Source organism: Leucoraja erinacea, chromosome 6 (genome assembly GCF_028641065.1).
Source record: "Leucoraja erinacea ecotype New England chromosome 6, Leri_hhj_1, whole genome shotgun sequence".
In the NCBI taxonomy this organism is placed as follows: domain Eukaryota; kingdom Metazoa; phylum Chordata; class Chondrichthyes; order Rajiformes; family Rajidae; genus Leucoraja; species Leucoraja erinaceus.
In genome coordinates, this window is record NC_073382.1 from 67,924,040 (window position 1) to 67,938,760 (window position 14,721).

At 41.2% G+C, this 14,721-nt stretch overlaps 1 protein-coding gene across 6 annotated transcripts in view; it reads left to right on the plus strand.

Annotated features, from left to right (window-relative positions):
* Positions 1-14,721, plus strand: part of LOC129698258 (centrosomal protein of 63 kDa-like) — an 85,658-nt gene that overhangs the window by 14,728 nt on the left and 56,209 nt on the right. For all 6 annotated transcript variants that reach the window (XM_055637286.1, XM_055637288.1, XM_055637291.1 and 3 more), the window contains exons 2-4: positions 994-1,050; positions 3,360-3,531; positions 12,704-12,799. In XM_055637286.1, the coding sequence (XP_055493261.1) occupies positions 1,007-1,050; positions 3,360-3,531; positions 12,704-12,799 (312 nt within the window). In that variant the 5' untranslated portion in view covers positions 994-1,006. The remainder of the gene's footprint in view (positions 1-993; positions 1,051-3,359; positions 3,532-12,703; positions 12,800-14,721) is intronic.

Sequence of the window (14,721 nt, forward strand, 5' to 3'; positions counted from 1 at the left end):
CTTGTTGTATGACCAAATCTCCACTACAAGGACAACGTTGTGTGAGAAATTGAGAGGAATCGACCGAGAGAGAACTGAGATATGGCAATGGGTTAGAGCCTCTGGAAGAGGTAAAGACAAATGGGAAGCTCAGCTGATTTAGAAGAGAGAAAATGTTGCATCTTGGTCTACTGTCCTTGTGTGCAGCAAGTGCAGCAGAAACAACCAGTCAGAGTGGCTACACTGACAATGATTGTTCTACAGGAAGGAAGATCACCACTTAGTAATTTATCATCAATATTATTACTACAAGATAAGCAACATCAGTTATGCAAGGAACTATTTTTAATCAGTGCAAAGTAATTTCAGAAATGATTTAAAAATATCATTTAATTTTGGAAACTAGAATCTGGAACACACCAGCCAGGGTGGAACTGTCAAAAATATTAGACGTTCATTAATCAATTAGATTTTAGACTATTTATTCTTTCTAGCACTTGTCACTGAATATTCATCAGGAATAGGCTGATATTTCCAAATTTTCAGAATTTAAAATAATTATCCTCCAAGGAAATCGAGGTAAGATTGAGTTATCAGTCGTGTATAAAAATTAAAAAAAACCCAACCTATCTGCAAATATACATGGGGAGAAGATTGGCTCAATTATTTAAACAGTATGGATTGAGAGGAGAATTACCCAATCATCTCCACACTGGCCGATTACAGTGGCATCGGCAGATTTTACTTTAGTCCCTCAGATACATTGAAACCAGTTATAGAAATCAAACTTTCCTGAGATCTGCCTGGTCTTTAAATGAACAAAATATTTGATTTTGAACAATCCTGGTCTAGATGACGCCGAACCGCAATATTGACAGAATCATCTCGGAAGCTATTACACCTTCAATGTATTTACGAATAATAAAGGACAAGAAAGTGCTAAATTTATCTGCAATTACTGGATTAATATCTCCGCCTTGTTTATTGCTCTCACTACAATCTTTTATTTTGTAGATAAACTATTGAAATGGAAGAAATAATAAAAGGGCTAGAAAAGAATGGTCGATTACGGTAAGCTTCTTTGGTTTATGTTGTTTCTTTTATGTCCTGTATCTGTATTAAGCAATAATTTCCTTCAAAATGCTTTTGATTTGCAAAATACTTTTTGACCAAAAAAATACAATGTGGCAGATATTGCACTGTCTTGAGATTGCCAGTTGTCTGCATTTACAATCCTGCTTTTTCCTCCAGCATGGTCCAGAGCTTGGTCTTTTGATGAGAATCAATCCATTGGCTCAAAAGTGAGGCCTTGGGTAGTGTTAGGCCTCCTCAACCTCAATTCAGGCAGCATTTGTGGAAAAGCAAAGAGTCAATGCTTCAGGTTGGAGTTCTCCATAGGAGATAAATATCATATTTTAAAGTTGCAGAGAACGTGGTGGAAAGGACTGACTTGCCTGAGGGGTGAGTTGTTTGGGTCCTCCAATCAATTGGGTTAATGGAAAGTTAGAAAACTGCCCCACTAGCCAATTGACCAGATGATCCTATGCCCGCATAATTCGAGAGAACAAAGGGAATATCTGTGAAGGCAGCAGTATTGTGGAGATTAGATGTATGAGTCATCTGGTGCTGCCTAACCTGCTTACTATTTCCCAGCATTTCTTGCTTCATTTAGATTTTCAGCATCTATAGTGTTTTTGATTTGTTGTTCTATTGTCATTGAAGCTCTGCCTACAAACAGGCAATCATAAACTGTTTTTTAAAAAATATATATGTTTTGAACCTCTATCCAAGCATGCTTAAAGCTGCATTTTATTTGTCGGATTTCAATAATAATACATGAGCTGTGTATAAAGTTTGGGAATATGGTGACCGACTGGCCTGAGACAGAAATAAAACATATCTTAAAACAATTTTGAGTCAATAAAGTACTTTGGATATATTATTATACAAATATTTAAGAAGGTTAGGCAGCATCGGCGGAGACAGATATTTTCTAAGCACCAATGTGATAATGATTTGATAATTAGAATTTAAATCATTTTCTTATCAGGTCAAGTGTCCTTTATTGTCATTCAGACTTTTCAGCCTGAACAAATGTTCGTGCCTTGCAGTCATAACATAGAATAAAAATAACAAAACACACAATAAACACAGATTTAACATCCACCACAGTGAGTCCACCAGGCCCTCCTCACTGTGATGGAAGGCAAAAGTCTTAAGTCCTTGTCTCTTCCTTCCTTGTTCTCCTTCTGCGTTGAGGCGATCCAAGCATCCGATGTTGTGACCCCACCGGGTGATGGTAAGTCCCACGGCTGAATCCGAGCTCCGCAAACGGGCAAGTTCCAACTCCGTGGCCCAGGGCGGTCGAAGCTGCCGTAGCTGCCGCCCTCCAGTCCAGCGGACGCAGCTGTTGCGGGAGCTCCGAAGAACAGGTCACCAACCTGTGTTCCTGCGAGCTCGCGACGTTATCGTCCACTGGACCCGTGGCCGAGCCTCCGAGGCTCCTAAGTCAGGTCGCCGCCGCCTCCACAGCCCCGAAGTCGGGTTGCCGCCGCCACAGCCCTGAAGTCGGCCAGCCCCACGATTAGGCCTCAGAGCAGACGGAGACGGGGGATACGACAAGAAAAGGTTGCATCCCCCCCCCCCTAAAACCCCCCCCCCCCCCCCCACACATACCCAACTAAAATAAAACTGAAACAAACTGACAACAGGATGAGAAAGAGAAAAAACAAACGGACTGCAGGCGAGCCGCTGCTGCTAGGGCAGCGCTGCCACTTCCGGATCATTTGTGTGTTATTTAATATACTTCCCTGGTATCTTTTTAATTCACCTGAAAGAACAGGGCATCTATTTTATTACTTGTTCAAAAGTTGCCACTTCTGTTAACACACTATACCCTATGAACCCGTTTGAACTGGATTATCAACTTTGGTGTTATTATCAACGTATATAGAATGGGAACTTGCAAACTTTGGATCAGATAAAAGTACTACTAACTGAAGTCTGAGCACTGTCAGAACATTGTGATTTGCTGTTTAGTTTGTCAACTTGTGCAAATTCAAAAGGACTACTGTGAATTATATACCTAACTTGCAGGACTATTTTCTCTCTTGGACTGCTTTGCACCAAACCTAAATCAATCGTAGTGGAGTCATCGTATGACATTGTAAATCTATCTCTGTAGTATATGTCACCATGAATCACTAGAAATGCTGAGGAAGATTCCAGATATCTTTTTTTAAACGATTCCATTGTGGTTGAAAATATTTAATTAAAGTGAATACATAAACACTAAGTACATTTTTATTTTTACTTAAATGAAAAAAGTTGAAAGTATTTGTGAAGGAAGGTTTATGTTTTTGCTTTCATTGCGAAATTAGGGACACCTCTTGTGAAGCAGAGCTCCAGGAACTATTGCATCAAATTGATGTCATGGTGAATCGCAAAAAAGTTGAATGGGAACAACGGTCACATAGTCTTGAGACCCAGCTGCAAATGTGTGAACAGGAACTGGCCAATGCGCACACTTGCCTTGATTCAAAACAACATGAGGTAAAGTAGCAAAGGCTGCAGGTATTTAAATACATTTGTTGACCAAAGAACTGCCAGGGAAAATTGTCCGTTAAATCGCTTAAGAAATAAGAGCCAATAATGTTACTAAGATATGAAGCTTCTTTCAAACTAACATTGATTGAGAATGTGACTAACAACATTTGTATAAATAAAGGAAAGTTAGTGGAAGAAGGCAATATTTTGCAACAATGATAATGTACCTTTAGCATAGAGTGGGATGTTACTGCACCACACATGAATGCTCAGGCATGCACAAGCAGTAAAGTATTTCAGTTTGTTCATTCCAAGAGCGAAAAATGAAGGTGGAAATCCAAGGTTGGGCAATTATAGTGCGGAACATTAAAAGTGAATAATCGTGGATGAGAATTAGCCTGTTCTGATACAAGCAAAAAAAAAAGATTATTTAAAACGGGGGCAGCAGAGTGTATTATGGTAGAGCTGCTGCCTACTGCACCAGAGACCCGGGTTTGATCCTGACCACAGGATCAAACCTGATCATTGATTGCTAGTCAAGTCCTTTATGTGTTTTTAGTCACATTTTTCTCATCTGTACAGAGTTTGTACGTTCTCCCTGTGACCACATGGGTTTTGTTCGGGTGCTCCGGTTTCCACCCCACACTCCAAAGACATACGGGTTAATTAGCTTGGGTAGAATTGTAAATTATCCCTAGCATGTAGGATGGTGTTACTGTACGGGGTGATCATTGGTTAGCGCAGACCTGGTGGGCCGAAGGGCCTGTTTCAATTCTATCTCTCTAAAGTTGAATTTAGTATTGCATCCTGTGGGCCCAGGTGGAAGGTAAAGCTGTCCTTGACTTTAACAGTTTTTTTATTTCTCCATAGCTGCTGCCTAATCTGTTGGGTATTTGCAGTTTTCTTTGTTTTTGTTCCAGATTTCCAGCAATAGCTGCATTCTATCACTGTCTATTGTATTTTATTCTGTTTCTTTCCACATTCCCCAATTGTCTCCTGCTACATTCATTTATCTATTAACTAAAGAGCACCTTGGTCTCCACTGTATTACGGACATCCCCTTTATCTCTCCATTGTCATCTCTACAGAATTTAGAAAGTAATTGTTTTCACACTTCTGTTCTGTTGATGGGTCATTGATCTGAAATGTTCATTCTGATTCTCTCACCATAATACTATAGGATCTTCTACAATTTTGCTGCACTTTCTGTGTTTATTTCAATTGTTCATTGTGTGCAGTTTTGTATTTTCAATTACAGATCATTAACCAGTGTCCAGCAATATACATGTATCTGTACAAAAGTAGAAAATGTTAATAAGATTGTTCAAGTAATGAGCAGATGTGGCAGTATAGATAATTATTATGAGATTGGGATGAATGTTTATTTTGAGCAGCATTTGTTATTCACTACAGTGCATCTTCATGTTTCTGGTACATATGATTTTTAGTCTAGTCCTTTTTCTGATCTTAGTCATTTTTCTTGTATTCCCCCGTCAAAGTTACTGATTCTCACAACATCCATATTCTTCAGACCTTAAACAGAATATCTTACAGATAAACTTCAAAGTGATCTAAGTACCTGATTGAGCCTATATAATTCCAATATTGTATTCAGCATTGACTCTAATACTAGTTTGAAATTAGATTTAAACAGTTGGCTTTAGAAAATGCACAGAATTCAATAACCATTGCTTCAAGAGATGGTCTTGATATAGAATGCACAGTTGCTTTGAAAGTAGGATGGCATGGTGGGTTGTAAAGGTCATTTATCAGCTATAAAGCTAAAAACTACATGGATACAACAAATTGCATAAAGATGGAAAAGAGGTAGCATGCCACAAACAAGTGTACCGTTCCTCCCCAGGTTACAACAGGGTTCTGTTCCTGAGATGTGTTTGTAACTCGCACAGGTCACAAGTGAGAAATGTGGCCGCTCGGAAATATATTACAATAAAAAACAGAGGACAACCAAGGGCAACCTTGGACGTTTAATTATTTAATTCAGCTATTTGGATATTGCCACGCGCCAAATTCGTACACGGCAAAAGATGCCTGTAGCATCTGGCAAGCCCATTTTGTCGGTCACCCACAAGCTGGATTGTAAGTATGGCTGTACATAAATCAGCCATTTGTATCCTGGGGAGGACCTGTATAGCCAACCTGCAATTTTGCAGTTCACATACCGTCCGAACAGATCCACGGACGATGCGGTCTCCCAGGTTTTGCACACCGCTCTCTCTCATCTTGACAGCCAGAAATGGGGGCTACGTGAGGATGCTGTTCATAGACTTCAGTTCAGCCTTCAACACGATAGTCCCAACCAGACTGGCCGGGAAACTACTGGAATTAGGGCGCAACACCTGTCCTGTGTGCCTGGGTCCTGGACTTTCTCACCGCCAGGCCCCAGTTAGTCAAGATGGGAGGGAATACATCGAAGTCCCTCGCCCTGAGCACAGGATCGCCCCAGGGTTGCATCCTCAGCCCCCTATTGTACTCCCTGTACACACATGACTGTGTGGCCAGGTTCAGCTCCAACTCAATAATTAAGTTTGCTGATGACACTGTGGTGGTGGGCCTGATCTCGGACAACGATGAGAAGGCCTACTGGGAGGAGGTGTCTGATCTAGCACTCTGGTGCCAGGACAACAGCCTCCTCTTGAACATCAAAAAAACGAAGGAGCTGATCGTTGACTTTAGGAGGGCACATCATCCGAGGACGTACACTCCATTGAGGATAAATGAGGATCCTGTAGATAGGGTGAACTGTTTTAAATATCTGGGAGTCCACATCTCTGAGGATATGACATGGACATCACACGCCTCAGCACTGGTGAGTAAGGCAAGGCAGCGCCTTTACCACCTCAGGCAATTGAGGAAATTCAGCGTGTCTCCGAGGATCCTCCAGTGCATCTACGCAGCGGCTGTGGAAAGCATCTTGTCCAGAAATATTACCATCTGGTTTGGGAATTGCTCTGCCCAGGACAAGAAGGCTCTGCAGAGAGTAGTGCGTTCGGCCGAACGCACTATGGGAACTTCACTCGCCCCCCTGCAGGAACTATACAGCAGGAGGTGCAACTCCAGAGCCAATAAAATCATGGGAGACCCCTTCCACCCATGCAACGGACTGTTCCAGCTGCTACGGTCAGGCAAACGCCTCAGTTGCCATGCTGTGAGAACGGAGAGGTTGAGAAGGAGTTTCTTCCCAGAGGCCATTCGGACTGTAAACTCCTATCTCACCAGGGACTAACTTTACTGAACGTTTTTCCTTCCAATATTTAATATGTAAAAGAATATGTGTGTGTTTATGATTGTGTTTATAGTTTGTTTGGTTGCTTGTTTGTCTTTTTGCACAAAGTCCGCGAGCATTGCCACTTTTCATTTCACTGCACATCTCGTATGTGTATGTGACGAATAAACTTGATGACTTGATTTTGCAGAAGATTGTATGGCCCCATTTCAAGAGATATCCAATAAGAATATGCCTCAACTTTTACAAAGATACATTTCTTAATCTTTTCCTTTGTCTCTGGTTTCTTTCAATGCTCCAAAATCAGTCTATTTTCTTTCATGACTACGTGGATGATCTGAACATCCATAGCCCTTGGCAAACAATCTGGGTTCACTTTCTTTTGAGTGAAGAAAATTAAACCCATTTCTGTTCAAAGTACACGTTGCCCTAATTTGAGACTATGCCTGGTTCTAGATACTTCAACTACCCTGCAAGCCCTTTAATAAATGTATATGTTTCAGTAAGGTTATGCCTCATTCTTCTGAAGCTCAGAAAATATTGTCACATTCTATTCAATTTCTGTGTGTTCGCCACCATTTTCATAAGCTCGCTTGAAATATCAAACCCTGATGCCCTATTCATCAACGCTGATACCTTTAATCAAGCTAACTTGAGGCATGTACTGCATAAATACCATCAGACTGGCCCATGCACTCTTGACCACTGCTACACCATCAAGTGTGATTATTGCTCCATCCCTTGTCCTCATTTTGACTAGTTTGATCATCAGTCAATGCTTCTTCTGCTGACGCAAACAGATTGAAGCTTGAGGCACCAACAAAGAGAGTAATGCATCAGTGGTCTGTGGAGATTGAGGGTTTATATCAGGACTGTTTGAGTCAGTGGAGTGGAACATGTTCAAGATCATTTTATCCAGCCTGAATGAGTAAACCTCAGTTGTCACTGGTTTTATCAATAAATGCGTTGACGACTGTATTGAAGCCAATTAGGGTCTATCTTGCAAAAAAAAAAGGATTAAACCGATTCATTCTCTGCTTCAGGTTCAATTTCTGAGGCTTTAAAGAAGGGTGACCCTCCACTGTACCAGGTCAAGTACCAAGGTCCCATGGTAGAAATAGAGTGGAAAGCATAACTTGAAGGTAAAGAGGTCAAAGTTCAAAGGAAATGTGGGGCAAAATTTTATACAGAGAGTGGTGGGTGCTTGGAACATGCTGCCAGGAATGTGGTGGCATTTTAGAGGCTTTTAGATAGGCACATGGATATGCTGGGAATGGAAGGATCAAGTGCAGGTAGAGGAGATTAGGTTCAGATGGCATCATGTTCAGCATGGATATTATGGACCGATCCTACGTAGCATTGTAATTTAAAAAATGCATGATCTCAGTAAGGCTCTCAGATGCCAAGAGAGAATTCCAAAACACGGTACGGGGCTCAGTTCAATCAAGCAGATGCCAGGTGACTGTGGCATGGCCTGAATACCATCACAGACGAAATCGGAAATCTGGCAATGATGCATCTCAATCAGTTGAGCTCAATGCACTGCACTCCCATTTTAAACATGCAGACAAAGTTCCACTGGGATGCATTTCTTTCTCACCCACTCATCATCCCCCCCCCCCCCCCCCCCCCCCCCTGCCCCCCCCCCCCCCCCCCCCCCCCCCCCCCCCCCCCCCACCCCCCCCCCCCCCCCACCCCCCCCCCCCCTCCCATCCTCCACTAGCTCTCATGAGGGTAGACTCTCAGATGGAGTCGTTGGATGGGTTCTGAAATTATGCGCCAAACAATTGGCCATAGTCTTTGCCAACTTCTTCAATCTTTCACTTCAACAGTCTGCTGTCTTTATCTGCTTCAAAGAAACTGGCATCATTCCTGTTCCCAAGAAAAGTAAAGTGACCTGATCGAATGATTACCACCTAGTAACTGTAACAATGAACACAATGAAGTGCTTAGAAAGACTGGTAGGTAATGGCCCACCTCTGCATGAGTCAGTCAGTTGATCTAGACCCCTTGTAATTTATGTACAGGAGAAATGGGTCTACAGAGGATGCCTTGAATTCAGAATCGCATTGATAATAAGAACCCCTCTACAGGATGATATTAATTGACTGCAGACCAGCCTTCAACGTCATAATACTGAATAAGCTCATGTCTAAACTCCTGGACCTTGGTCTTGGGGCTTCCATCTGAAACTGGCCTCTGTACATCCTGACTGCCAGACCTCAGTTGGTTTGAATTGCTCGTAACAATTCCTCCACTCTCAACACTGGTGCTCCTCAAGGTCGTGTGCTCAGCACCCTGCTCTGCTTTCTGTACATTCCTGACTGTGGCAAACTATACCACAAAGTTGATCTTTATGCTCACCAATGATGCCACTTATGTCAGTCCATTCGACAACAATGATAAGATGGATTAAAAGAAAGAGATCAGGAACATTGTGTTATGGTGCCAGAACCACATCCTAGTCCTCCACATCAGCAAGATATTCCTTGTTGGCTTAAGGAAGCCTGGGTGGTGGAGAGCACAACATTGTCCTCATCAACGGAGCTGCTGTAGAGATGGATGACATCTTAATGTTCCTAGGCATCCATATCACATGCAACCTTAGATAGACACAAAATGCTGGAGTAACTCAGCGGGACAGGCACCATCTGTGGAGAGAAGGAATGGGTTGAGGCCCTTCGTCAGGGGAGTGGGCGGTACATAGAAAAGGAGGTGTATAGATAACGAAGTGTAAGGTATGGAAATGGGACCAAGGAAATGGAGGTCAAGGAAAATGTAGAATAGATCATTGTTAGTTGGGAGAAGGTAACAACAAAGTAAACAGATTAAATGTAGTCGGAGACAGTAAGACTGGGAAGGGGGAAGGGATGGAGAGAGAGGGAAAGCATGGTTACTTGAAGTTAGAAAAGTCAATGTTCATACTGCTGGGGTGTAAGCTGCCCAAGCAAAATATGAGGTGCTGTTCCTCCAATTTGCGCTGGGCCTCACTCTGATAATGGAGGACGCCCAGGACAAAAAGGTCAGTGGGGGAGGTAAAGTGTTTAGCAACCGGGAGATCAGATAGGTTTGGGCACACTGAGCAACCTAATCTAGTTCCTTCATATTGAAGCAGTGATCAAGAAAGCTCTTCAGCGTATTTACGTTTTTCTGGTGTCTGAGAAGAATCGGCACACCCTCGAGGATTCTCTTTAATGTTTAGGGATGCACTATAGAAGGTATTCTGACAGAACAATATGCCATCTGCTCTGCTCTTGACTGTCTGAATTTGCAGGGAGTGATGAACACAGTCCAGTACATCACAGGCACGTCACTTCCGTCCAGTCCATCTTCACGATGTGCTGCACCAGGTGGAAATATTGTCATCCTGGCCATTCCTTTTTCTCTCTTCTACCTCTGGAAGAAGATGCAGGAACTTGAAACCTCCGAATCCGGATTTAAGAACAGCTTCTTCCCGTTTGCTATCAGACTCCTGAACCAATCACCTTTCTCACATCCACTTTCTGGAGGGGCTATTGTATACTCTTAGACTTAATCCGAACATTTGGTTATTGTTATTGCATTTTTGTAAATTTGTTTTTGTTGCACTACTTCAGAATGCACTACAATCTGCATCATTCTGCTGTTTTGTATTTGTCATTGTATTTATTGTATGTATCTATCATCATTATGTAAACTGTATTCTGAGCTTCATGCAAACAAGGAATTTACATTGCACCCTGGTGCGATTGACAATAAACTCGTATGAATCTGAACCTGATCATAACGATTGTTAAGCAATCTGAGCTGCAGCTTACTGAATAACTTCTTAAACAAATATTTTATTTTCCTTTTATTTTGCTTATTAAAGCTTCAAAAACACAAATGATTGTTTTCATCATTTCTTTCATGTTTTGTGAAAAATCCTGGCTAAGCATTTCAAAGTCATTTTATCCAAGTGCTCCTTCACCTGACCTTGATAGATTTTAGAATATTCCTTTCTGCAGTCTAAGTGGTCAATGGCACTCTCTCTTTCTCTCTGTCTCCTTTTAGAATTTAGATACAGTGTCTGGGAAATTAAATGACCTTAATGCCTCCTATGACAAAAACATTTTATAATTGAGACCGTAAACTCTCAACAGCCGTGGTTGCTATAACAGTGCATTGGAAATGTTACCACATTTTAACACTCTGTTCTTAATGACTAAACACCACATTGGAGAATTGGGAACATTAAAATAATTGCACCTATTATCTCCAGATCAATGTCTTCAAATCCACTTTAGAGATCATCGTCTCCAACGGATTTGTCAACTTATTATATACCTATACGCTTGTTAGATAAATAGAGAGTGTTTCCCTAAGCTGGTGGTTGAAGAGCACAGTGAATTTAATCAAGCCTTGGTTTTCACTCAAAGGAGCTGATTTTGTTTAGAACAGGCCTTCAATACATCTCTTCCTCCCTCTGTACATCTTTCTCTCCCTCCCGTTTTACCTTATCTGACCCCATCCCATGCCCTTCCCTCAGCTCACTCCGCACTCCCACTTCCAATTCCTTTCTCTGCACCATTTGTGAATGCATAATCTTTTACTCGGAGTAGGGGAATTAAAAACCATAGGACACGGGTTTAAGGTGAGAGGGGAAAACTTATATAGGAACCCGAGAGGCAATTTTTTTCACACGTGGGCTGTAGGTATATGTAATGAGTTGCCCGAGGCATTAGTTGAGGCAGATATCGTAGCATTTAAAAGATATTTGGACAGATAAATGGATAGGAAAGGTTTTGGAAATGGATAGGAAATGGATATTTGGACAGATAAATGGATAGGAAAGGCCAAATGTAGGAAGGTGGGCCAGCATAGATGGGGCAGGTTGAGTTGAAGAGCCTGTTTCCGTTCTGTAGGACTCTGACTATGATCTCTCCACATCATTTCCCCCATGCATTGTTCCCCTTCTACTGAAAGATCAAACTTTTTCCTTTGCCAATATTCAAAACTATTGCTATTCTATTTTTTCTTTTAGATTCGGATTAAAACTGCTATTAACATGATTTTTTGTTAAATTACCCCAAAAATTAAGGTTTAAGAAAGAACTGCAGATGCTGGAAAAAATTGAAGGTAGACAAAAATGCTGGAGAAACTCAGTGGGTGAGGCAGCATCTATGGAGCAAAGGAATAGGTGACGTTTCGGGCCGAGACCCTCCTTCAGACTGATAGGCTTGGCGATTGCTTCCTCCAACACCTCCGCTCAATTCGCAATAACCAACATGATCTCCCGGTGGCTCAGCACTTCAACTCCCCCTCCCATTCTGAATCCGACCTTTCTGTCCTGGGCCTCCTCCATGACCAGAGTGAGTTCCACTGTAAATTGGAGGAGCAGCACCTCATATTTCCTTTGGATAGTTTATACCCCAGTGGTATGAACATTGGCTTCTACAATTTCAAGTGACTTGCTTTCTCTCTATTTCCCCTCCCCTTCCCAGCTCTCTCATAGCCCACTGTCTCTGCCTCTTCCTTTCTTCTTCCCACCCATACCCACATCAGTTTGAAGAAGGGTCTCGACCCGAAACATCACCTATTCCTTGGCTCCATAAATGCTGCCTCACCCGCTGAGTTTCTCCAGCATTTTTGTCTACCAACAATTAAGGTCATTGTTTTAAACACAATGTCCCCAATTATAACATTATACTGTTGATGATATGAATAATGAACATAACTGACAAAAGTTTTTTTTGTAGATTTTCATTGATATATTAGTGTTGTATTTTTTCTATCTTTATACCATGCTTTTACATTATTATTATTACATTTTGAAATCCACATTGAGTTGCTTCTTAAAGGTTGGAAGCATTCCTTAAGGCATTGAAAGCTCTTGATAAGCTTAAAAAAGAGGGCTGTTTGATTTTTTGATTTGACTTTTTTTTTCTGTCTATGTGTGTCATTGTTTTGTAGGTGGATAAGCTTCATCAGCAGTTACAAGACTTTGAAAACTCTCATGGATTAATGATACAGAAGTATGAAGAGCAGTTTAATTCATTGAAGTCCGATGTAAGTTGAATATGTTCTTTATTAGCAAAGTTCATTCACAGTTTTGAATATTGATGGCTGTAGTTACAACTTTTTTATTAACCATTTAACAACTCCTTACATAGCCCAAAGTGCAAGCGTCATAAATTGCACAACAGTTTTTACAGAAACCTCTGCATAGGAGCATCTGACCATATTACTGAAGAATCTCTGTGGGCCTATTCAACAAAATATATGTCTCCTGTGGGCATTGCTCTTCACCAAACTGTCCAGGGCCCTTTAACCAGTACCATGCTCTCATTACTGGAGCATCCATTTATTCATTAGTAAAACGTTCTTACAATTGGAATTGATTTAATTTATTATTGATTATCACTTTGGGAGCTGGGTGCAGAGAATACACCTAGCGAGCTAAAATGCCACCAACTGTATGAATATGCAATAGCCCAATAGAGAATGCTTCACTGAAATGAACAAGGTTAGTTTCCATATAAATTTATTCAGAGATATCCATACATGGGCGGCATGGTGGTGCAGCTGGAGAGTTGCTGCCTTACAGCGCTTGCAACGCCGGAGATGCAGGTTTGAATCCGACTATGGGAGCTGTCTGTGCAAAGTTTATACGCTCTTCCCGAGATCGCGTGGGTTTCGTCCGAGACCTTCGGTTTCCTCCCACATTCATGACGTACAGGTTTGTAGGTAAATTGGCTTGGTATAAGTGTAAATTGTCCCTAATGGGTGTATAGGATAGTGTTAATGTGCAGGGACCACTGGTCAGTGCGGACTTGGTGTTTCCGCGCTGTATCTCTAAACTGAACACCAGAGAACTTTATCCTGACAATGCAAAGCTTTCTATTGAATATCTTGCCCTTTGTTATTTCACAAACAGCTTTAGAGTGATCCATAATGCTATTTTAAATTGAGTCCAGAGCAAAAATTAAATTTCTAGCCCAGTTTATCTGAAATCCTGTTGCACTTTCTCTATGCACCTACCCTGATTTTGCTTAATGGCCTGGATTTATTATCATGAACTGCAGAAGATCAACTTCAAAAATAACCTCAATAAAGAGCCAACAGTGCATTGAAAGTCATCAGTTCGCATGGATATTTGTGCCAACTTACAAAATAAAAAAACTGCCAATAGTCAAGCTGAAATCTAAAATTGCTTTGCGTGTGAAAATATTATGTTTTGTATGCACAGCCCTTCTTTAGTTTATAATTGGAAAAAATATGTTAATTCTGATGTTTCATGCAGATATTTATGGGAGAAATTTAGGATATCTAGGTGTATCCCCACACTTGGAACATAAACATACATAATATTTAATGGTGAATATGTTTGTACTTAAAATTGAGGGATTATCGCTGAACTAAATGGATTATCACATCAAATTATCTCACTAATGACGTGCACATCCTAGCACTCCACGTCCAAAGAACACGGCATAGAATTACATTCAGAACAACCAATATATGCCAATATTTATGCACCATTTGAGTGTTTTCCAGTTATGCAACATTATCATGTCCTTGTGGCTAAAGGGATCAGGGGGTATGGAGAGAAGGCAGGAACAGGATACTGAGTTGGATGATCAGCCATGATCATATTGAATGGCGGTGCAGGCTCGAAGGGCCGAATGGCCTACTCCTGCACCTATTTTCTATGTTTCTATGTTTCTATCATCATAACTCAATCTATCCTTATTTGACTCTTTAAATGCATCAATATTGTTTGCCTCACCACCTTTTATGATAGCAAGCTCAATATTTTTATAATGTTCTGGGTAAAGTAAGTGATCTTTGATTTCCATGCTTGATTTCTCATTGATGCACTGATGATCTGTTGTTTTGCTCTGGTGGAAATGGGAAGAATACCGATTGACGTTTCTGTAGAGTGTGATGTGAATTGGGTTTAATTGTGCTACTCCATGAAGATACATACG